At 50.9% G+C, this 22,963-nt stretch overlaps 1 protein-coding gene across 4 annotated transcripts in view; it reads left to right on the top strand.

The window, feature by feature from the left end:
* CUX2 (cut like homeobox 2) overlaps positions 1 to 22,963 on the top strand; it is a 261,309-nt gene that overhangs the window by 227,583 nt on the left and 10,763 nt on the right. For 3 of the 4 annotated variants that reach the window (XM_032603325.1, XM_032603323.1, XM_032603326.1), the window contains 10 exons: positions 580 to 628; positions 4,601 to 4,705; positions 8,436 to 8,627; positions 8,722 to 8,780; positions 9,268 to 9,316; positions 9,389 to 9,509; positions 10,664 to 11,338; positions 12,103 to 12,204; positions 16,940 to 17,739; positions 18,920 to 19,079. In XM_032603325.1, coding sequence (XP_032459216.1) covers positions 580 to 628; positions 4,601 to 4,705; positions 8,436 to 8,627; positions 8,722 to 8,780; positions 9,268 to 9,316; positions 9,389 to 9,509; positions 10,664 to 11,338; positions 12,103 to 12,204; positions 16,940 to 17,739; positions 18,920 to 19,079 — 2,312 coding nt within the window. The remainder of the gene's footprint in view (positions 1 to 579; positions 629 to 4,600; positions 4,706 to 8,435; positions 8,628 to 8,721; positions 8,781 to 9,267; positions 9,317 to 9,388; positions 9,510 to 10,663; positions 11,339 to 12,102; positions 12,205 to 16,939; positions 17,740 to 18,919; positions 19,080 to 22,963) is intronic. The other variant, XM_032603324.1, reaches the window with a different exon arrangement.

Raw genomic sequence — 22,963 nt, 5'->3', positions numbered from 1 at the left:
CCTTGAACTGGAACATGCGTGTAGCACATGTGTGGCGTTCAGTCACCAAATGGTCCCTGCAGGCCCCTTGTGGCCCCACCCCTTGCTAGGCAAAGGGGCAGCCGAGGTGGATGAGGCCTGTCCCGATCCTTTAGGCGCTGTCAACCTAAGGGGGTGGTGAGGCAGCAAAATAGATGAGGGTAGTTGATGGAGGCCTCCTAGGAGAACACTCTGCAGCTGGGTTTAAAGCTCAGGCCCTGTTCTCTTGAGGAAGGCGTCCAGGTGGAAAGCATAGCAGAGGCAAAGGCTGGGAGGTGTAGCTCTGTGGCACCTTCAGAGAATGGAGCCCTGGGGGAGATGGGAGGCCAGGCTGCCTGGAAGGGGTCCAGTGCTAAGGCCCCATTTTCATTTCCCCCCAGCCTGGATTCTTTCCCCGCCCCCCCAGCTTGGTTTCTCTCCAGTAGGAAGGATGGAAGGCAGCCTTCTTGAGGCCTCCATTGCGAGACCCTTGGGTTGGCAGGGGCTGGGGGGTTTCAGGAATGGCGGGGGCACTGGTGGCTGCCAGAATCCCTTCCTCAGGGCCTCATCTTTCTGTCTCAGGGCAGATGAAGTCGGCCTGATCATGACCAACCTGGAGAAAGCTAATCAGGTGAGGAGACGTGTGCTGGGGGCTCATTCTCCCCGGGGCGGGGGTCTCGGGCCAGGCGGAGAGGAGGGAGCTGAGCTCAATCAGTATTAATTGAACTACATGCCATGCTGAGTGCTGGGGCTGGGAGCTGTCTGGGACCCAGCCCCTGAGTTCCCAGAGGAAGGAGGGTGGGGTACAGACAGAACACTCAGAAATAGGGTGATGCAGGCAGCAATGGTTGGGGAAGGGGCACCAGACCCAGACTCAGGGGTCAGGGAAGACATCCCACAGGAAGGGTCGTGGAGCTGAGACCTGACAAGTAACTTGAGACTGTAGAGGGATGGATTCCAGGCACGGGACGGCCCTGGTAAAGGCCAGGAAGCAGCCTGCAGAGCATGATGAGTGCCCTTCCCCATGGGAGGAAGGCAGAGCAGTGACCAGAGATCCCAGGCCCATCCCCAGGCTAAGCTGGGACATGGGTCTCTCTCAACCAGACTGAGTGAGGAGCTATGTTCCATAGAACAGAGGGCGGTGACGAGGGACAAGCCCGGGGCTGCTTTTCTCCCTCCATCCCCACCTGGGGTCTCCACCAACCTCCTCACTCGATCACCAGGCAGGCACTGTGTGGACCCTAACCTTCCCTGGGGGCCCCATATCCTAGTCCCAGCCCGGGTCCTTGTAAGTCCTTCAGCCTCTCCGAGTCTCAGTTTTCACATTTATAAATGGGGTTCCCTTATCCTGCCTTCCTCTGGCTTCAGATGTGTTGCCATCTGCAGGACAAAGTTGGGCAGGACTTTGAAAGGAGGTAAGATGTGGCCATAAGGGTCTGGTCTGGAGTCCTGCGGACCTACTGTATCTCTCCCCGGTCCCCTGCAACACCAGCAGCCAGGGACATGACCAGGAGGGGTCAGCAGTGTGACAGGGCAAGTGGTCATTTCCCTGGGGGTGGTTGAGGGAGGCCTCCTAGGAGGACACTTTGCAGCTGGGTTCTAAAGCCCAGGCGCCGTTCTCTTGAGGAATGGCATTCCAGGCAGAGGGCACAGCAGAGGCAAAGACCCGGATGCCTGGCTGTGCCAGCCTAAGGACAGGGTGCTCCCTCCTGCAGAGGAAGGTTGGAAAAAATAACGTGTTTTAGGTTAATTTTTTGAATAGTAATCCATTTACTTAGTTCAAAACTGAAAAAGGTACATTAGGGCATAGCCGGGGAACTCCATCTCCCCTCCCTGAACTTGCCCCCAGTTCCCCTCTCCCTAGAAACCTCTGTTACAGTGTCTGGGGTCTCCTCCCAGAGATCCCTTCACAAGCCCATGAATATCTACTTTTACCCCTTTCTAAAACAAAAATGAGGGGCTTCCCTGGCAGTCCAGTGGTTAAGACTCCACGCTTCCAAAGCAGAAGGCCCAGGTTCAATCCCTGGTTGGGGAACTAAGATCCCACATGCCATGTGACCAAAAATAAATAAATAAAAGAAAGAAATCATCACAACCTTGGTATGCATATCCTTAAGAGAATAATTAGCAACTTTAAAAAACATAGTAATTATTAATACTATGTACACCCTCCTGAACCTTACTTTTTCCGTGTATGTGTCTTAGAGCTTGTTCCGTATCTGTATATAAAGCAGTTCCTTCTGTTTCACAGCTGCGTCGTGTTGCACTACATGGACGCACCATCGTCTAACCCAGGGGAAGGCAAACTTTCTATAAAGGACCAGAGAGTAAATATTTTCGGCCTTGCAAGTCACTGTCACAACTATTCAACTTTGCAGTGGTAGAGTGAAGCATAGACGATAGGGAAACGAATGGGCATGGCTGTGTTGCAGTAAAACTTTATTTACATAAACAGGCAGCAGGTTGCAGTTTGCCAACCTCTGGTCTAACTCATACCCTGTTGATGAACGTTTATGGTATTTCCAGTATTTTACCATCATCCTCCATACTGCAGTGAATAACCTTGTACAGATATCATTTGATACATACCCAAGCCACTGTATAGGGCAAATTCCTAGAAGTGGAACCGTTGGGTGAAAGAGCTGTGCGTTTATAATTTGGCAAATGTGACCAAACTGCCTTGCATGGGGTTGTTCCAGTACGCACTCCTTCCAGCAAGGTCTGAGAGGGCCTGTTTCCCAATAGCCTCACCAGCACTGTGTGTCGTCAAACTTTTGGATCTCTGCCAATCAAGTGGGCTTAAGAAGAGCGATCCTAGAGTAGTTTGAATAGGAAGCATTTTTAATAATGTTTATTTTTTCCTGAGTATAAAACTAAAACCTGCTCATTGTAGAGTACTGAGAAAAAAGTAAATGTCATCATATTAGTCTTTAATATCTGTATTTATTAATACTATCCTAAATGTGAACAAGAGGATTCTGGAGCAGAGCAGATCATTATTACTTGTATAGTAAAAACCATGCCAGTTTGCCCCAGTTCTTCCCCTGGGGTGACAAGACGAGAACCAGATATCCTCCTGCATGCACCAGAGTTTGTGCTGTAGGCAAGGAACCACCCAAATATGAATCTGGGTGGTTGTATAGTATAGTAGAGGGACCTTCTGAGAAAGGGAGAGAAATCTACTCCCAAGTATCATGATGAACAGAAGGGCAAGGATCCTGGGTTTCTAGCATTTGGAATATAAATACTCTCTAGGGGAAGATAAGACTAGTAGCTTTAAACCCAGCTTTACAACCCAGGGGGTGTCTCCACGATCTGGGTCTCATCCCCCCTTGAAATGTCAACAGACATCTCCCAGGAGGTGAATCTTTCTGGAGTTCTCACTAGCTAATCAGTCATGTATTAACTCCAAGGCTTGTCTTTTAGCCCAGATCCCACGTTTCAGTCACATTTGCTCAGTATGCCCTTTGTGGAAACATAAAAATGTTTTTTCTACAACCCCACACGCCCAAAACCTTTCCCAAAACAAAACTGACTCCTAACTCAAACCATTCCTGGAACAAGGCAGGATACTAATAAACGAACAAATCAGTTAAAACATAAATCAATGAAATGTGCGTGCGGAAGTGTGTGGATCTCTGTGCGCATGTAGTGGGCACAGCATCCTGATTGCTAAGGTCAGTGTGTAAGTTAAACTTAATTGCTATGACCTGCATCACCAGCTGGAGGTCAAGATACAATTGCAACTCTTTTAATTTTCCATAGTTCAAGATCCCATACACCCTGTTGTTGTTAATAAAGTAAACCAGTTATTGACACATTTGTATGTGTCAGGCATCAAGATGAGATACCTAATGAGTTGTATTTTACCAAATTACTTACTTGCAGAACAACCCTATGAGATAGTTGCTCTTATGATGCCCATTTTACAGACAGGGAAACTGAGGCCAAGGATATGAAGTTTCCTTGCCCAAGGTCATACAACCAGAAAGAGAGACAAAGTACAGATTTCTCTCCAGGCCACAAGTCTACATTGTTAACATTTGGATGCTTCCTTCCAAGCTTTTTCTTAGAAATTTTTGAAGAGTTAAGATTCAGTTTAGTAAACTGTGGCATTCTGATTTTAGATGTATTTCAACACTCCTCTACAGTTTCATTGCCCCCATTTCACAAAAGGAAAACTAAGACTCAGAGTGGGGAAGTAACTTGCCCAGGGGCCTGCAACAGCTTGTGAGCCACCTCTGCAGACACCATATGGCACAGGAGCTGGGGACAAACTCTGGCCTTTTGATTAGCCAGGCCTGAAGTTTACTTGGCAGACAGAAGTGGCCTGGGAACGTGGGAAAAATTGCCAGTTCCATCAAGACAGCATCTCCCTTCCTGCCCTAGTGAAGAGGGAATGTTCCAGCTCCTCTTGGATACACACCAGGGAAACCAAGAGCCAACTCAAGGGTCCAGGACCCAGAAAGGAGGACCCCAGGCCCTCAGACCTGCCTTCCCAGCTGCTGCCTGAGACGGTGCAGGGAAGCAGTGGAGGGCCAGGGTGGGATCCAGTGTGGCCCCGCTCACCTCTTAACCACACTTGCCCCATTTTCCTTCCCAGCGAGCCGAGGCTGCCCAGCGGGAGGTGGAAAGTCTTCGGGAACAACTTGCCTCCGTCAACAGCTCCATCCGCCTGGCCTGCTGCTCTCCTCAGGGACCCAGTGGGGTAAGGATGGTGGAGGAGCCACGGGGAAAGGTTGGGAAAGGCCAGGTTTGTGGGTTTGAATATGTGGGTGACATTTTGTGGGTGGACCCTGCACATTTGTGTGAAATTGTGCACATGAATGGGTGTGGGTCTCTGTGTGCATACTGTGGGCATAGCATTTTAATTGCCAAGGTCAGTGTGTAGTTAAACATAATCACTGTGACTTGCTTCACCAGCTGAGGGTCAAAAACAGCACAGCTCTTTTAACTTTTCAAGCTCAAGCTTCCACATACCTTGATTCCGTATACTTTGGAATTTAGTCAGGCCAAAGAGGATCATTTTAGTTGCCAGATGCCCAGCAAGAGTGGGTAGGAGGATGAGTTTGATCAATAGAGCAACCGTGCAGTTTTGGTGGCTGCCACCAGGTGTTGCTGTTGACCACTGGTCTCACACTGCTTAGAAGATGTGTGGGGACTGCTACAGGGATGCCCCACTGGTTCTCAGTCCCTCCCAGACAGCAGTGGAGCTGCTTACCAAGAGCTGAGGTTGACACTCATATCAGCCAAGGGTTCCTAAAATGTATCAGGGTGATACTAATGAGGTTTCCCAACCAGCCACATGTTACAAAGAACCAATCTTTAGTCATCAACCCTGAGGTTCCTGTGTTAAGCCAGTTAGTCAGTACATCTTTCTCATTCCTCCAGGTTGGTGCCCCTTTGGGTCCTGGGGACATTTCCTGCCAAGGGATTTTTTTTTTTTTTTTTTTTTTTTTTTGCGGTATGCGGGCCTCTCACTGTTGTGGCCTCTCCCGTTTCGGAGCACAGGCTCCGGACGCGCAGGCACGGTCATGGCTCACGGGCCCAGCCGCTCCGCGGCATGTAGGATCCTCCCAGACCGGGGCACGAACCCGTGTCCCCTGCATCGGCAGGCGGACTCTCAACCACTGCGCCACCAGGGAAGCCCCTGCCAAGGGATTTTAATCAGGCCCACCCCAACCTACTCTTCTGTCATGTAATAAGAGTCTTCATTGTTCCTCTCCCAGAAAGCCTGGCTTCCTTATGTAAATTGGTCCACCTTCTTTCCAGATTTCTTTCCAGATATCAAGGAATGAAATTCATGATTGCTTACATAATAACAGGTCTGCTCCAGGGTGATTTGCAGTCTCCATTCATGAACCTGAAGTGGCTGGCATAATTTTCATTTCACCTGACACCCTGATACATAGACCTGTGTCTGTATCTGTCTTTCTGTTTAAATATTGGAATGAGTCTCTCTGAACGTGTGTTACTGTGTATGTGGGTCTGTTTGTGACCTTTGGGCAAATAACTGTATCCTTAACCTAACTGTGCCTCAGTTTCCTCATCTGTATAAATAGGACCTGCCTTATAGGGTTATTGAGAGGATTACGTGGTGCTTGGTTTATAGTCTACGCTCAGTAAATATTTAATGCAGTGTTACTGTTACTAGTGTGTTTGGGGTATGTCCAGGGTGTTCTTGCCCACGTGAGCATGTGGCCTCTGAGCACATACACATCTGTGTGTGTGATGGTGACACGTCTCCTTGGTGCCTATGCATTTCCTTGCGTGTGCTTCTCAGCATGAGTATCCCCACAGGTACATGTGTCAGTGTGTGTCCGTAGGTGTGTGCACCTGTGCCTGTGTCCCAGGAGGCAGTGTGTATGTATCAACGTGCCTGATGTCTGCACGACATAGAGAATGAACACAAGAAAGACTGAGAGCAAGAGCGCTCATGAGGATGCCTCAGAGAGAATTTGCCGATGGTTCTTAATTAACCCCCGTGGAAGCCAGCAAATGCCTGTGCTAATCAGCCATGAGGAACTTTGCTGGGTTGGGCCGGGGGGGGGGGGGGGGGGGGGTGAGCTTTTCTGAGCACAACAGTGGTGCTCGATGCTAATTAATTTAATGTGTTAATGGTATCCGCTTCCTGTTTTAATTGGCATTTAGCTCCATAGAAGAATAGCTGGGGTTGGTAGTGGTCAGTTGTACTTTGTTTTTTTTTCTTCGTAATGCTGCTGAGATTCATTTGTAACTGAGCTCAAGGGCAGCCTGACTTCACGTCCCCTCAAAGAGAAACCTCTTCATCTTCAACCAGGACAAAGGGGTCATTTCCTAAAACCCGGAGAAGCTGTGGGGCTTGGGGCTGGTGGCAAATTAGGATGAGGAAGGAATCACCCTAACGTGTCTCATGGCTGCAAGGTCTCAGGTCTAATCCTGTGGGTCTGTTGCTGCCGGGAGTGGGACCTGGGCCCGATTTAGAAACCCAAACCTTTGCTGTTCTCTCAGCCAGGAACATCCTATAACTACCACTTCCTCACCCAACTGACTAGTTCTTTTTTGTTCCTTTTTTTCTTTTTTTAAAAAAATATTTATTTATTTTGGTTTTGGCTGTGTCAGGTCTTAGTTGCGGCATGTGGTATCTTTCATTGTGGTGTGCGGGCTCTTCGTTCTCTCTAGTTGTGGCACATGGGCTCCAGAGCGCGTGGGCTCTGTAGTTGGCGGCATGTGGGCTCTTTTTGTTCCTTTTTAATAAATGTGTTATTGAAGTATAACATCCACAAGGGAAAACATGCATATCATAAGTGTACAACATTTGGAATTTTTCAAAGTGAACACAGCCCATAACCAGCATCCAGATCAACAATAAAACATTCTAGGGACTTCCCTGGTGGCACAGTGGTTAAGAATCCGCCTGCCAATGCAGGGAACACGGGTTCAAGCCTTGGTCCGGGAAGATTCCACATGCTGCAGAGCAACTAAGCCTGTGCACCACAACTACTGAGCCTGTGCTCTAGAGCCCTTGAGCCACAATTACTGAGCCCGTGTGCCACAACTACTGAAGCCCGTGCACCTAGAGCCTGTGCTCCACAAGAGAAGCCACCACAATGAGAAGCCCGCGCACCGCAACAAAGAGTAGCCCCCGCTCACCGCAAATACAGAAAGCCCGCGTGCAGCAATGAAGACCCAACGCAGCCATAAATAAATGAATGAATGAATAAATAAATAAATATTTTTTAAAAAAACAATAAAACATTCTAGCACCTGGAAGCCTCCCTCATGACCCCATCCAGGTGCCACTCCCCCTGACTTCTAACAGCACAGATGGGTTTTGCCTGTTTTGATATCTGATCTTAATAGAATCACGCGTACACTTTGGTGTCTGGCTTCTTTGGCTCTATGATATATCTGGCAGAGTCATCATACTGTGTTGCAAGTAAATGTAGATTATTCGTTTTTGTTGCTGTCTAGTATTCTGTTGTGTGAGTATTCCACAATCTGTCCACTTTCTGGTGGGTAGGCCTCTGGGGGGTTTCAGGTTTGGAGCTATTACAGAGAGGGCTGCTGTGAACGTTCACATCCTGTGTCTTGGTGCACAAGTGCCCACATTTCTCCTGCATATATTCCACCAGGACTTAGGGCACCGAATTTTCACCTTTAGCAGAGGCTGCCAAGCAACTTTCCAAATCACTAACTTGTTCTTGAACTTCATCACAGTTTAAACATAGCTTCCTCCAAAATACTTTCTCCGACCACTCTTTCTCCCTCCTTATTTCTTTTCAAGAAGAGAGGGAAAGACATCCAGGCAGGTGGGACCAGCCTGAGCAAAGGCTTAGAAGTGGTAAGGGGAAAGCCACAGGCCTGTAAGAGGGGCTGAGTCACCCCAGGGAGCACAGCAGCCCTGCAACCCCCTGCCCCACACCTCCCGGCCCCTCCAAGCCCCTGTTTGTGCCCAGGATAAGGTGAACTTCGCTCTGTGCTCGGGCCCTCGGCTTGAGGCTGCCCTGGCCTCCAAGGATCGGGAGATCCTGCGGCTGCTGAAGGATGTGCGGCACCTCCAGAACTCTCTGCAGGAGCTGGAGGAGACCTCCGCCAACCAGATTGCAGACCTAGAACGGCAGCTCATGGCCAAGTCGGAGGCCATCGAAGTAGGTCTTGGGGAGGAGGTGGGCAGATGGGAGATGGGCGGGGAGTCCCCAGGCAGAAGGACGTGGACCAGCCTCACCATCTTTGTTCTTCTAGAAGCTGGAAGAGAAGCTCCAGGCACAGTCTGACTATGAAGAAATTAAAACAGAGCTGAGGTACTGTGTGGGGCGGGGCTCCATAGACCGCCCCCCCCTCCCCCCCCCCCCGCCGCCAAGCCCTCTTGCCTGACTGGGGGCTGCCTGGGAAGATAGCAAGGGGCCCTCGGAAAAGTTCACCATCTTCCTCCCTCCCACCAGACCCCGCTTTGTGTTACCCTTGTCAACTCTCCACTGGCACCTTGGGTGTCATGCCCGGACCTTTGTCATCAAGAGCTGCCTGTGGGAAAACATAGCCTTGCTGGTGCTGTAACTGGGCAGGGGGATGATGCCTTAATCAGATGAGCTCAAGCCACACTCCTCCAGGTGACAGCAGACCAGTTCACAAGCCCACTATTTAAGGCCTGTTGTCCATTGAGTCCCGTGTTACATGGGGTCCTGGGGGCTGGGGTCCTTGCTGTCAATCAGGGAAGATAGCAGGTCGTAGTGCCTCTCCCCCGGCCTGGGGAACTGGCTGGCCTCACACTCTCTCCACTTTCTCTGGCAGCATCCTCAAAGCCATGAAGCTGGCCTCCAACACCTGCAGCCTCCCCCAGGTGAGTGTCCCCGCCACTTTCCCCACAGGGCAGGCTGCCCCTGAGAGCCTTGTACCAGCCATGCCCTCTCAGCCCTGCTTCTTGTCTCCTCAGGGCATGGCAAAGCCCGAAGACTCCCTGCTCATGGCAAAGGAGGCATTCTTCCCTGCGCAGAAATTCCTTCTAGAAAAGCCTGGTCTTTTGGCCAGCCCTGGTAGGGCAGGAGGGGTGCTCTTGGGACTGAGGGGCCGGGGTGGGAGCTGCCCGTGGGTCTCTGGCCTCTTCCATGCCCTCAGACCACTGCCTTCCCCATGGGCCGGAGGATGATGGATAAAAGGCGGGCATGTTGATTGAGGGCCTCCTGAGTGCCAGGGGCTGAGCTGGGCACCATCCACAGCTAAGCCAGCAGGCAGCTGTCCCACAGGGTGCCACCCACATCCACGCCCACACTCAGGGACACACAGCTCACTCAGGGCCTCCTGAGGTCCCCCGAAGGGCTTGCTTATGCCCTAGCCTTCGAGAGCAGTAGAAGAGGTCACGGGACAAGGAGGGCATTCACACCGCACCCCCTACAGCAGACCCCTGGGCACGGCCTGCAGACACGCCTGTCTCCCCCACATCGCCCCTTCTCCTCACACAGTGGCTTCATGACCTTTCAGCCATGTGGCCCCAGCCGACACTTTCTGTGTGCTGCCTCCATTTCCTCATCTGTGAGATGGGGGTGGTAATGGGCCCTGTGCGGGTGGAGTAAGTTAGCGGCATGGGAAATACAAACGCATAGACAAGGGGTGCAGGGCGAGCACCCAGGAAGTGGGCTGTCCTGCTCTGGGATGGGGGTTAATCCTCCCAGGGCAAGGTGCGGGGCCCATAACGAGTGCTCAGTTGATGTGCTTGATGGTGGGAGGGGGGCTCCCCAGAACTAGCATTTGGCCCGAGCCTTGAAGGATGGGGATCAGAGAAGGGGGCAGGGCGTGTGTGTGGCAGAAACAGCCAGCGTTGGCACCTCGCGCCACCAGACGCCTATAGCACTTGTCCCCACTCCCTCCTGCCCTGTGCCCCCTTCCTCTCCCTCCAAATTTCTGTCTCTTTGTATGTGTTTCTCTGTCTCCCTCTTTCTATCTCTTTGTCCTTCTGTTGCTTTCTGTCTTTCACTGTCTCTGTCTGTCTCTGTCTCTCTGCCTCTGCCTGTCTCTGTCTCTCCGCCTCTGCCTGTCTCTGTCTCTCCCATGTTACTTCTGTTTTCCTATCTCTGTGTCTCTCTGTGATTTCTCTCCCTGTCTCTGTCTCTGTCTCTCCCCATCACTATCCACCTCTCTGTCTTTCTCTGTCTCTCCTCTCTTCCTCTGTCTGTCTGCCTTGGTGTTCTAGAGGAAGACCCTTCAGAGGATGTTGCCATCAAGGATTCTCTGGGCACGGAGCAGTCCTACCCATCCCCTCCACAGCTCCCACCGCCACCAGGGTCCGAAGACCCCCTGTCCCCCAGCCCAGGGCAGCCCTTGCTGGGCCCTGGCCTCGGCCCTGATGGCCCTCGGACTTTCTCGCTGTCCCCCTTCCCCAGCCTGGCTTCAGGGGAGAGACTGGCAGGGGACACGCTGCTGTCCAAGCATATGATGCCCCCGGCTGCCTTCAAGGGGGAGGCGGGAGGCCTGCTGGTGTTCCCCCCGGCCTTCTATGGCGCCAAGCCGCCCACGGCCCCTGCCACCCCAGCCCCTGGCCCTGAGCCGCCCGGGGGCCCTGAGCCAGCGGAGGGCAGTGGCGGCGGCGTGGCCACAGCGGGGGCCGGGGCGGAGGAGGAGCAGCTGGACACGGCGGAGATCGCATTCCAGGTGAAGGAGCAGCTGCTCAAACACAACATCGGGCAGCGGGTGTTTGGCCACTACGTGTTGGGCCTGTCCCAGGGCTCAGTCAGCGAGATCCTGGCCCGGCCCAAGCCCTGGCGCAAGCTCACGGTGAAGGGCAAGGAGCCCTTCATCAAGATGAAGCAGTTCCTGTCGGACGAGCAGAATGTGCTGGCTCTGAGGACCATCCAGGTGCGGCAACGAGGTAAGTGCCGGCCGAGAGCCCATCTGTGGCACACAGGCTCAGACCTGGTCTCCACAACCCAGCCCAGGGCATGGGGCTGGCTGGGGTCTGAGAGCACAGCTCGGGGTTCAGAGCCTTGGGTCTGCCACCTCACGGCCGTGTGACTCGGGGCAAGTGACTCTGCCTTTCTGTGCCTCAGTTTCCCCCTCTGGCCGCTGTGATGCCGTTCAGGCTGATAACGGTGGGAAAAGTCTGGGCCCCAGGGGCTGCCTTGGCAGATACCCGCTGAGTACCTCCAAGCCTCAGTTTACCCATCTGTACGACAGCCTGGGTGACTGCCAACCTTGCCAGACTCAGTTTTTAGGGTAATCCATGTGAAGGGCCCAAGTTTTGACCTCACAAACACCTGAGTTTGTGTCCAGATCTGCCATTCATCTACTGAGTGACCTCAGGCAATCCACTTTAGCTGCTCTGTGCCTCAGTTTCCCCATCTGTCAGCCTCACGGCGGGGGTTAAATGAGCATAAAGCATGTAGTAAGTTCTTGAGAACTGTTAGCTTTGATGGTGGCTGCCGTCAGTGGGTTTTGTTGTTGTTATTATTATTTCAAGCTAGAATCACTTGTAGGTCCACAGTTTGTCACACAGACTAGCAAAGTGATGGTCCTGCCACACATACTCACGGTCTGGCCCTCAGAGGAGGGCACCAGGCTGTCACCCTGCCCAGCTCCTGGGACTGGTCCCCAACATGCAGGTCCCCACAGCAGATGCCTCCTTTCCTCCCCCAGGCAGTATCACCCCGAGAATCCGCACACCAGAGACCGGCTCGGATGACGCCATCAAGAGCATCCTGGAGCAGGCCAAGAAGGAGATCGAGTCGCAGAAGGGGGGTGAGTGTGACCCCACAGCAGCTGAGGCCCGAGGCCTCCAGGGCCTGCTCTGAGCAGGAGGCAAGGCCTTGTCCACCTTCATCCACTCCAGAGGGGATTCCAAGCAGGTCAGAACCTCTTTGCCTCTTTCCAGACCTGCAGCCAAGTGAGGTCTAGGCCTGGAAAGTGCCAGGTCCTATCCGGTATGGAGCTACAAGCCACGTATGGTTATATCCATTTAAATTAACTAAAATTAAGTGAAATTAAAACCTCAGTTCTTCAGCCACAGTAGCCACGTTGCACAGGTGACGAGTGGCGGCCATGTTGGGCAGCATGCCCACAGAACATTGCCCTCACTGCGGAGTTCTGTTGGCATTCCTGGTCTGGGTTGTCCAAATGTCCTCAACTTTCAGGAGGCACAGTGACCAGTATTCACACAGGAGCTTGTCAAGCACAGAGGCCTGAGCCTCACCCCCGACCATCGGTCTCACGTTCCTTCTTGCACCTTACTTTCTAGTTCCCAGTGAGACACTGTTCCCCTGGCTTCCTCCCACCTCTCAAACCATGCCTCCTACGCTTCCCCAGTGGGTGCTACACTCAGAGCTCAGTGGTTAAAAACAGCATAAATTTATCATCCTACAGTTCTGGAAGTCGGAAGTCCAAAGTCAGCCTCACTGGGCTACAGCTGCGCTCTTTCTGGAGGCTGTAGGGGAAAATCTGTTTCCTTGCCTTTTTCAGCTTCTAGAGGGCGCCCAGATTTCTTTGCCTTCTGGCCTCTTCCTTCATCTTAGCATCTTTAGTCTCTGTCTCTGTCTCTCTCTCTCATCTTTCTGCCTCCCTCTTATAAGCACCATTGTGATTATGTGGGGTCCACCCAGATAATCCAGGATAATCTCCTCATCTCAAAATTCTTAACTCTAATCACATCTGCAAACTCCCTTTTGCCATGTGAGGTAACATGTTCACAGGTACCAGGGATTGGGACATAGATATCTTTGGGGGACCATTATTTAGCCTATCACAGTGCACTTTCTTCATCAACCCCCTCAAACGTGGGGTTCCCCCAGAGCTCCACCCCAGGCCCTCTGACTTTCTTACTCTTCCTAGATGAGTTAATCCACTCCTGGAAATTCCAACAACCCTAACCCTAACGCTAACCCTAACCCTAACCCTTACCCCATCCAGGGGTCACTTAACTTCTGAGTGCTTCTTTCAAGCTTGTCCATCCCCACCCCAACTGCCGCCAGCCTAGTGAGCCACCATCATCACTTGCTGGGACTCTTGCAGTAGCCTATTTACTGGTCTTGCCAGTGACATTCTAGGCCATGCTCTGGCTCATTCTCCACCCAGAGGCCAGAGGGATCTTTCTAGAGGATACACATGGTCATATCACTATTCGAAATCCTTCCATGGCTCCCCATTACCCTCAGATAAAATCCCAAGTCTCCAACAAGGCCTACAGGCCCTATTATAGTCTTCAGACTCCTCCTGACCCCTCCGTGCCTCTCACCTGAACTGTTTATAGTCATGCTTATTCTCATTCCTGTTCCCTGTGACCCTAATGCCATCCTCACCCCAGCCACTTTTCATCTGGCCAACTCCTGCTTATACTTTACAACTCAACTCGGAAGTCATCTCCAGGAAGCCCCTCATTCCCATCCAGGTGGATTGGATACCACCCCTCCTTGGATCCCCCATAATGACCGTATTGTTTGGTGCATTGGAGCCAGAGTGACCTGGCTGCAAATTTTGTCTCTGCTATTTATTAACCGTGTGACCATGGGCAAATTGCTTAGCCTCTCTTTGCCTTCATTTTCTCATCTTTAAAATGGACACAGTATTTGTACTCCCTTCTTAAGGTTGTGTGAGGATCAAATGAGATCAGGCCTGGCAAGCACTCAACTGGGGTCTAGTATGTAGAAGGTGCCCCTGAAAAGTTAGCTGTCCTCATTACATTATCATTATTATGTCTCCATTGTTGCATTTATTCATGTTACAAATGACTCTGCTGATGTGGCTGTCCCTCCCACCAGTCTGGGGGATTCTTGCAGCCAGGGACCTAGTTACATCCCTGCACCCAGCATGAGGTAGTACAACACAGTGTAGACCACAGCTGACTTAGAACTAGATGCTGGCTTCAGCACTCCCACTCCATTTTACATTGTCTGCTGCCCCATGGTGGCGACTCAGAGCAAATGTCCCGATTCCCAAGCCTCTGATTGCTGCTGGAAGCCAGGAGTTCCCCAAGATCCCTCCCCTTCCCCGTCCCTGGAAAGGGTAGAGAGGGGCTTACCCTGCTGGGAGCCTCCACTGCTCCACCCATATAATCTGCTGAGCCCTTACTGTGTACACCAGGGGTCCCCAACCCCCGGGACATGGCCCGGTACCAGCCCACAGCCTGTTAGGAACCAGGCCCGCGCACAGCAGGAGGTGAGCAGCGGGTGAGCGAGCGAAGCTTCATCCCCGCTCCGCATGGCTACCCATCGCTGGCCTGAACCATCCCCCCACCCCCATCCCCCGGCCAGTCCATGGAAAAACTGTCTTCCATGAAACCGGTCCCAAACATTTATTAAGTGCCTACTGTGTGCTAGATAGGGCTTACACATATAGATGAGACACAGTATTGGGGGGAAAAGAATCATGAGAAACAGTTTAATCTAACTCTCCCACTGAACAGGAAAACTGAAGCCAAAGAGGAGGAGACATACTCACAGTTATTCAGAGACCAAAGGAGAACCCAGGTCTCCTGACTCCCTGTACAGTGCTCTCCCACTGTGGGGTCAGAAACAAGGCAGCAAAGAAATTAAAAAGGCAACATCATAGAGGGAAACCTTTGCATAGTTGGGGGTTTCCTGTGAAGGGTCTGTGAAGAGTTCAACAAGAGGAAGAGTGCCAGGTTATCCCCGCCATGCCCCTGACGAGAGTGAAGGCTAAGCAGGGAGCAATTAGCAGTCCTCTGGGAAGGAAATGAATGTGGTTGACACTAACTTAGGAGCTCTACTTTTGGGGATCAAAGGAAATGTCCAGAATGGGGGCAAAATTTTATATACAAGCTATCTCTTTATCATTGTTTCCAACAGTGACAAACTAGAAACAATCTGAGTATCTAGCAGTGGGGGATCAGGTAAGTAAAGCACAGGGTATTTCCTCAGTGGTGTGTGCAGCCATTAAAGATAGAAGAACTTATAATCATAGGAAAAAACACTCATGTTGACACCAAGTGAGGGCAAACCAGGCCACACTGCCGCATATCAAGTGTGACCATCCCATGAATGTTGTTAGAAAACAGATTGGAAGGAAAAACATGAGAAAATTTCATGTGGTTGCCTCTGGGGGAAAGATTAGAGGGGATTTTTATTTTCATCTTAATTTTCTGTGCATTCTTAGCTGTCCACAATAGGCATGTATTACTTTTTTTTTAATACATTTATTTATTTTATTTATTTGTTTTTGGCTGCGTTGGGTCTTCATTGCTGTGCGCGGGCTTTCTCTAGTTGTGGCAAGTGGGGGCTATTCTTCGTTGCAGTGTGCGGGCTTCTCATCGCAGTGGCTTCTCTTGATGCGGAGCACAGGCTCTAGACGCACGGGCCTCAGTAGTTGTGATGCACGGGCTTAGTTGCTCCGTGGCGTGTGGGATCTTCCAGGACCAGGGCTCGAACCCGTGTCCCCTGCATTGGCAGGCGGATTCTTAACTACTTTGCCAGCCAGGGAAGCCCCTACTTTTTTTAAAATTGAGGTAACATTCATATAACATAAAATTAACCATTTCAAAGTGAACAATTCAGTGGTGTCTAGTATACTTACAGTGTTGTGCAACCACTGCTTCTGTCTAGTTCCAAACCATCTTCATCACCCCGAAAAGGAAACACTGTACCTATTAGCAGTCACTCCCTACTCTCCACCTCCCTTAAGCCCCAGGGAACCACCAGTCTACTTTCTGTGTCTATGAATCTACCTATTCTGGATATTTCATAGGAATGGAAACCATACAATATGTGGCCTTTTGTGTCCGGCTTCTTTCACTTAGCATGATGTTTTCAAGATTATTCCATATGGTAGCATGTATCAGTGCTTCATTCCTTTTTATGGCTGAATAATATTCCATTGCTCTATTGCTTTTTAATTGGAAATTAAAATTGGGGCTGTGAGGATCCACTAGGGTATAGACTGCACAACCAGGTAATAGAGGAAGGGCTGTGTTGATATGGGTTGGTCCAGGGGTGGGGAGACCTCAGCATGGGAAAGGCCACTAATAGGGCAGAGGGAAACAATGTTCTGTTGTTCCTTTTTGTTTACCACTCTTAAAAAAAAAAAGAGTTTTCACTATGTGATACATTGCTTATTTCGCAGCTCAGTTAGAAAGCAGGTTATACTGTGTGTCTTCTGGGACTTGCTTTTATCTGCATAGATGGATCACAGCATATGCAAAAGACAAGTCTTTTTTTAATATTACATTATCCCCATGAGCACTTTCTCCACATGTGCTAAAATCTCACTGTCCACCTGATTTTTTTTCTGTTTCCTTTTTTTTTTTTTAACATCTTTATTGGAGTATAATTTGTCAACCTGATTTTTAATGGCTGCCTAATATTCTGTCATGGGGATGGACCCTAATTTACTTAACCAATCCCCAGCTGTTGGACAAAGAGGTTGCCTCCAACATTTTGCTGGTATAAATACTGTGCTGTGAACATCTTTGCCCTTCAATCCATGCTCTGACCATGGGCCTCCAGCCACCCTGTCATCTTTCCCACAGGTGAGCCCAAGAACTCGACAGCCCCACTGAGCATCACCAATGGCACAGCCCCCGCCAGCACCTCAGAAGATGCCATCAAGAACATTCTGGAACAAGCACGCCGCGAGATGCAAGCGCAGCAGCAGGCCCTACTGGAGATGGAGGCAGGCCCCCGCGGCCGCTCGGTGCCTCCCTCGCCCCCAGAGCGGCCCTCACTGGCCGCCATGAGCCAGAACGGGGCCCCGACCCATGTCAAGCAGGAGGAGAGTGGTGTCGGCGGCGGTGGTGTCGGCAGTGGGGGGACCAGCAGCAGTGCCACACAGACATCCCTCACGGTCCTGTCCCCGGCCGCCTTTGTGCAGAGCATCATCCGGAAGGTCAAGTCAGAGATCGGCGATGCCGGCTACTTCGACCACCACTGGGCTTCGGACCGCGGCCTCCTCAGCCGCCCCTACGCCTCCGTCTCGCCCTCACTCTCCTCCTCCTCCTCCAGCTACTCCGGCCAGCCCAGCGGGCGGGCCTGGCCCCGTGGGGACGAGGCGCCCACGGCCCCCGAGGAGGAAGCGGCCGGGAGTGAGGACGAGCCCCCCAGGGTGGGTGAGCTCAAGGCTGAGGGGGGCGGCCCCGAGGGGGGCAGCGGTGGGCGACTGGCCTACTACCCGGCCTACGTGCCCCGCACGCTGAAGCCCACCGTGCCGCCCCTGACCCCCGAGCAATACGAGCTCTACATGTACCGTGAGGTGGACACCCTGGAGCTGACGCGCCAGGTCAAGGAGAAGCTGGCCAAGAATGGAATCTGCCAGAGGATCTTCGGGGAGAAGGTGAAGATGGCGGGGCCCACCCTCGGAGGCTCCGGGGCCTGGAGCACGGGACCTGGGGAGGGAGGACCCCCATCCCACGTCCATGGTCTGGAAAGAATGCGTGTGTGAGTGTGTGCGCGCGCGTGCGTGTGTGCAAGAACTGGGCAGAAGCAGGATTCGGACCCTGGTCTGTGTGACCCCAAAATCCCTTTTTCCTGTTTCCAGCTGTCTCTGGGCACTGGAGGAAGGGGAGCCAAGGGCAACGTGGTTTTTAAAGCTGTGAAACCCTTCCATCTGGTTAGGAAATAGCCACCTACCCGACCCTGCTCGGGTACCCTCCACCCTTCCCATGGTCCATCCACTAAAGGGTTAAGGCTCAGCCTAGCTTGCGGGGGCGGGGGGGTGGTCTCCTGATTGGTTGGTACCAGTTGTTAAGTAGTTTTATTTCTTTTTAAAATGTAGATTTATTTTTTAATTAATTAATTTGGTTGTGCCGGGTCTTAGTTGCAGCAGGCGTGCTCCTTAGTTGCGGCTCATGGGCTTCTTAGTTGCAGCATGCAAACTCTTAGTTGCGACATGCATGTGGGATCTAGTTCCCTGACCTGGGATCGAACCCAGCCACCCTGCATTGGGAGCGTGGAGTCTTAACCACTGTGCCACCAGGGAAGTCCGTGTTAAGTAGTTTTAAACATCACCTCCGGCCATAGCAGAAGAGCAGGCAAAGGGTCATAAGCTCAGAGGAAGGCGAAATGACCTGAATGGGAGACACAGGAAGGCTTCCTGGAGGAGGGGGCACTTAAGGGGTCTTAGAGTCCAAGCAGGATTTTTTTTTTTAAGATTTTTTTGATGTGGACCATTTTTAAAGTCTTTATTGAATTTGTTACAATATTGCTTCTGTTTTACGTTTTGGTTTTTTGCCCGTGCGGCATGTGGGATCTTAGTTCTCCATCCAGGAATCTGCATTGGGAGGCAAAGCCTTAACCACTGGACTGCCATGGAAGTCCTGAGGCAGGATTTTTAGATGGAGGGAAATCAGGAAGGGCACTGCAGGTGGGGGGTACAGCACAGGCACACAGCAGACAGCTGGGGAGTGAAGAACACATGAAGGCAGCCCTGGCCTCTCAGAACAGGAGTGAACAGTGGGCCTTAAGGTTCTTGGGGAGACCTGCTGACCTACCCTTCCTGCCCTGCCCATCCCCAGGTGCTGGGTCTGTCTCAGGGCAGTGTGAGTGACATGCTGTCCCGGCCGAAGCCGTGGAGCAAGCTGACGCAGAAGGGGCGGGAGCCCTTCATCCGTATGCAGCTGTGGCTCTCGGACCAGCTCGGCCAGGCCGTCAGCCAGCAGCCCAGCGCCTCCCAGGGTGAGTGTAGACAGGGCCCCAGAAGTGCCAAGAGCCCTCACTCTTCCAGTCTGTGCAGTGGCTTCACTGCCCGGGTCTGCTCCCCTCTGCGTCCCCACAGCCCCAGCGCCACTGCTGCTGCCCTGAAAGAGTGCAGGTTGCTCCTAGTTGTGTCCCTGCTCCCCTTTCATCCTTCCTTCAGCCAGACAGGCACTGGTTTTAAACCTCTAGGTGGCACCCGGGTGCGTGGAGCAAGTGGAAAAAATACTTTGCATGGGGAGCCCCACCTTCCTTCCCATCCCGTCAGGAGTCTGCCGATTGATCTCTTTCTCCCAGCAATCCAGCATGCAGCCTCAGAATCCTTCTTAGCATAGGGCCTTGGGCAGCTGTTATCCATCCATTAATGATGCACAGGCAGGGTGGAGTCTGAACTTTTCCTGGGTGAGGAAACTGAGGCTCAGAGAGTTGCCCAGAGTTACAGAGCCTGAGAGTAGAGGGATTGGGGCCCTGAGGTGGGGACTCCAGGGAGCTCAAGCTCCCTCCCCAGTGACAGTCAGTGGGCAGATCCATCAAGGCCCTGGTGAGATGCCTACCCAGACCGTGACGGGGATGGCTGCCAGGACAGGACATCTGACCTACCTGCTGAGGCCAGAGAAAGGCAGAGACAAAGAGACGCCAGACTCCGAGTCCAAGGACCTCAGCTCAGTCAGTTTGTCCATTTCTAAAGTGGGGATTGGTCAATAGGACAAAAACCATATCTCAGGTTCATAGAAATGAACCAGATCAATGGGTATCAACAGGAATAGTACCTGAAACATAATGTCAGGGAACAAAATCTTACCTCCCAGTGATGGTGTTTATTTTAGAAGTTAATGCCCACAGACAAGAAATGAAAAAAGGTGCCACCACCCACCTGCCTGCGAGGAGGGGCTGCTCTGGGCAGGGAGGGGCCAGGAAGAGACTGGGAGGGGACCAGAGGGCTCTGGCTGTCTCTGTTCCTTTTTTTCTTTAAAACAAACAGGGAAATTTGAAGCAAATAGGGCAGTGTTAACATCTATTAAGGTGATAGGCCCAGGGAAGGGAGGGAGGACTTTTCTGTACATTTCTATAGCTTTGAAATATTTTATAATTGAGGACTAATACAACTGTTATAATGACGGCGGTCATTTGTCACACACAGTGCTAACCACTTACAGTGTTTTCTTCTTTAATCCTTGTGTTAATCTTGACCAGAGGGACTCTTTGTCCTTCAGTTTTACAAAAGAAGAAATCGAGGGTCTGAATAGCACAGTGACTTGCCCAAGGTCACTGGCCAGTTAGTGGCAGAGCCAGGATTAGAACGCAAGACTGGTAGCTGTTAGACCCCCCTGCCTCCTACGGTTTCCACCTTAGAGCCTACACTTGTGAAAGGGTCCCAAATCCTTTTTTTCTTTTTTTTTTTTTTTTGGTGTGGTGGTGTATTGTAATTAATTCATTTTCACTGTGGTAAAATTCACAAACCAGATTTACCATTTTAGCCATTTTTTTAAGTGTACGATTCAGTGGCATTTAGTACATTCACAGTGTTGTGCAACCATCACCTCTGTACAATTCTAGGACATTTTCATCACCCCAGAAGGAAATCCCATACCCATTTGCAGTCACTTCCACTTCCTCCTCCCCCAAATCCCCTGGCAACCAGCAAGCCTGCATTCTGACTCTATGGATTTACCTGTTCTGGGCATTTCATATCAGTGGAATCAAGATAATATGTGATCTTTTGTGTCTGGCTTCGTTTACTTGGCATGATGTTTTGAAGATTCTTCTATGCTATAGCTTGTGTCAGAATTTCATTCCTCTTTATGGCTAAATAATATCCCATTGGAGCGGTAAGCCACTTTTTGGCTACTGTGAATAATGTTGAACATGAACATGTCTTTGATCACCCGTTTTCAATTCCTTTGGCTGTATATCTAGGAGTGGAATTGCTGGGTCACATGGTAATTCTATGTTTAACTTATTGAGGAGTTTCCAAACTGTTTTCCATAGCAATTGCAGCATTTTACATTCCAACAGTAAGCCAACACTTGCTATTTTTCTATTTTTTACTGTAGCCATCCTAGTGGGTATGAAGTGGTATCTCATAATTTTTATTGGCATTTCCCCAATGTCTAATTGTTTGTTTGTTTTTTCTTTGTAATGGAAGGATTTGAGGTAGGGATAGAGTTAGGCAAAGACAATCAAGAATAGTGTTCTTGGCATAAGAAACAGCAAAAGCAAAGGCTGGGAGGCAGGATCATACACAGTTTGGGAAGGGAGGTAAGTGCAGATGAGGGTGGACATCTTGTCCCCTGCTTACCCACAGATCAAGACACCAGGACCCCAGGTTTGTGGAAACAGAGATTTGAGTGGTCCTGACTGAAATGTATTCACTCAAAAGCACCTCCTGCTTCCCCAGGCTCTAAGACTAACGTATGTTCTCTGCCTTCCAGGGGTTGGCATTTAGTGGATGAGAAGACCATGTCGGGCATAAGCATACCTGAGCTGAAGTCCTGGTTTTGCCACTAGCCACTCTGTGACCTTAGACATATTGCCTGACCTCTCTGAGCCTCAGTTGCCTCATCTGTAAAAGGGGATACCATCATACCTACCTCCTAGGGGTGTTATGAAGGTGACTTGACATCATGGGTGTAAAACACATAGCGCTATGCTAGGCATGTAAGTGCTCAGTAAAAGTAAGCTTCATGAATTATTGTCACCATCATCGTTGTTGTTGTTGTATCTAGTAAGGAAGAGATCTGGCACAAGCAAGGAATTAGAGTGAAGCGTGACAATTTGTAGTCAAGGTGCTCTTAGACCCCAAAGATGTACACCTCAGCGAAGGGGCATTTGGGACTGGGTCTTCAAGGATATATAGGAGTTCAAGGTTAGGAGGAAGGCTTTCAGAGTGGGAAGACCAGCCTAAACAAAGGCACAGGGGTTTAGAAGAGCCTAGGAGGTTTGTGGGGAGAGGGGTAACTGAGGGGACTGTGAATTGCTCCAGGTCTGTGAGGTGGGCAGGGACAACAGAGTCCAGAGCCTTAAACACCAGGACAAGGAGGTACACATTTCTTATGCAAGGGGCAGTGGGGAGCCATTGAAGGTTCTGAAGCATGAGAGCGGTCTGATCAGAGTGATCTACTTGTTGGCCACAGGGAAGGAAGAACCCATCTAGAGCAGAGAGAGGCTCAGGATGTCCTTTCTAGAATCAAAGCCACTGCAGGATGGTTATGGGGCTCCCTTTACTTCCTACTTATCATACATTTTTATGTTTATCTTAACAAATTTCCATCAGGCACCAGTTAAACACTTTGAGGAAGAGGTACCTTTTCCTACTTCGCTGGAAGGCACCTTGTGGACCGGCACAGGGATTCCTAGACACCCTGTACCACACGCCCCTCCCTATTAGGGGCACCTCCCTAGGCACGTCCCCTGCCCTCCCTGGATTGTCCAGAGGCTCAGCTCACGCTGGAAAGTCCAGTGGGTGACTCTGATTCCTCAAGAGGTGATCCGCATCATCTCGAGTCCTCTCCAGGCCCTGAGTAGGATAGTTGCAAGTGTAGCGCTGTTTGTCTCACGGCCCCATTTAACAGATTCAGGAACTGAGGTTCGACAAAGTCATCCCACCCAAGATAACTTCTAAGTGGTTTTTAAATATACGTTCACACAAAATGTCTTTCGACAAATGAAAAATGTGGTTTTAAAACTCACTTTCTTTTAACATGCCAAGGTACTGTGGACATCTTTTCTTGTTCTTTTTTCAGTTTTATTGAGATATATTTGACATAGAACACCGTGTAAGTTCAAGGTAGACAGTGTAACAATTTGAGAGATGTATATATTGCAAAATGTTTACCATGGTAAGGTTAGTTAACACATCCTTCCCC

Source organism: Phocoena sinus, chromosome 14 (assembly GCF_008692025.1).
Source record: "Phocoena sinus isolate mPhoSin1 chromosome 14, mPhoSin1.pri, whole genome shotgun sequence".
NCBI lineage: Eukaryota > Metazoa > Chordata > Mammalia > Artiodactyla > Phocoenidae > Phocoena > Phocoena sinus.
The sequence above is the reverse complement of the archived record's forward strand: the minus strand, read 5'-3'. Positions and strand labels throughout refer to the sequence as shown.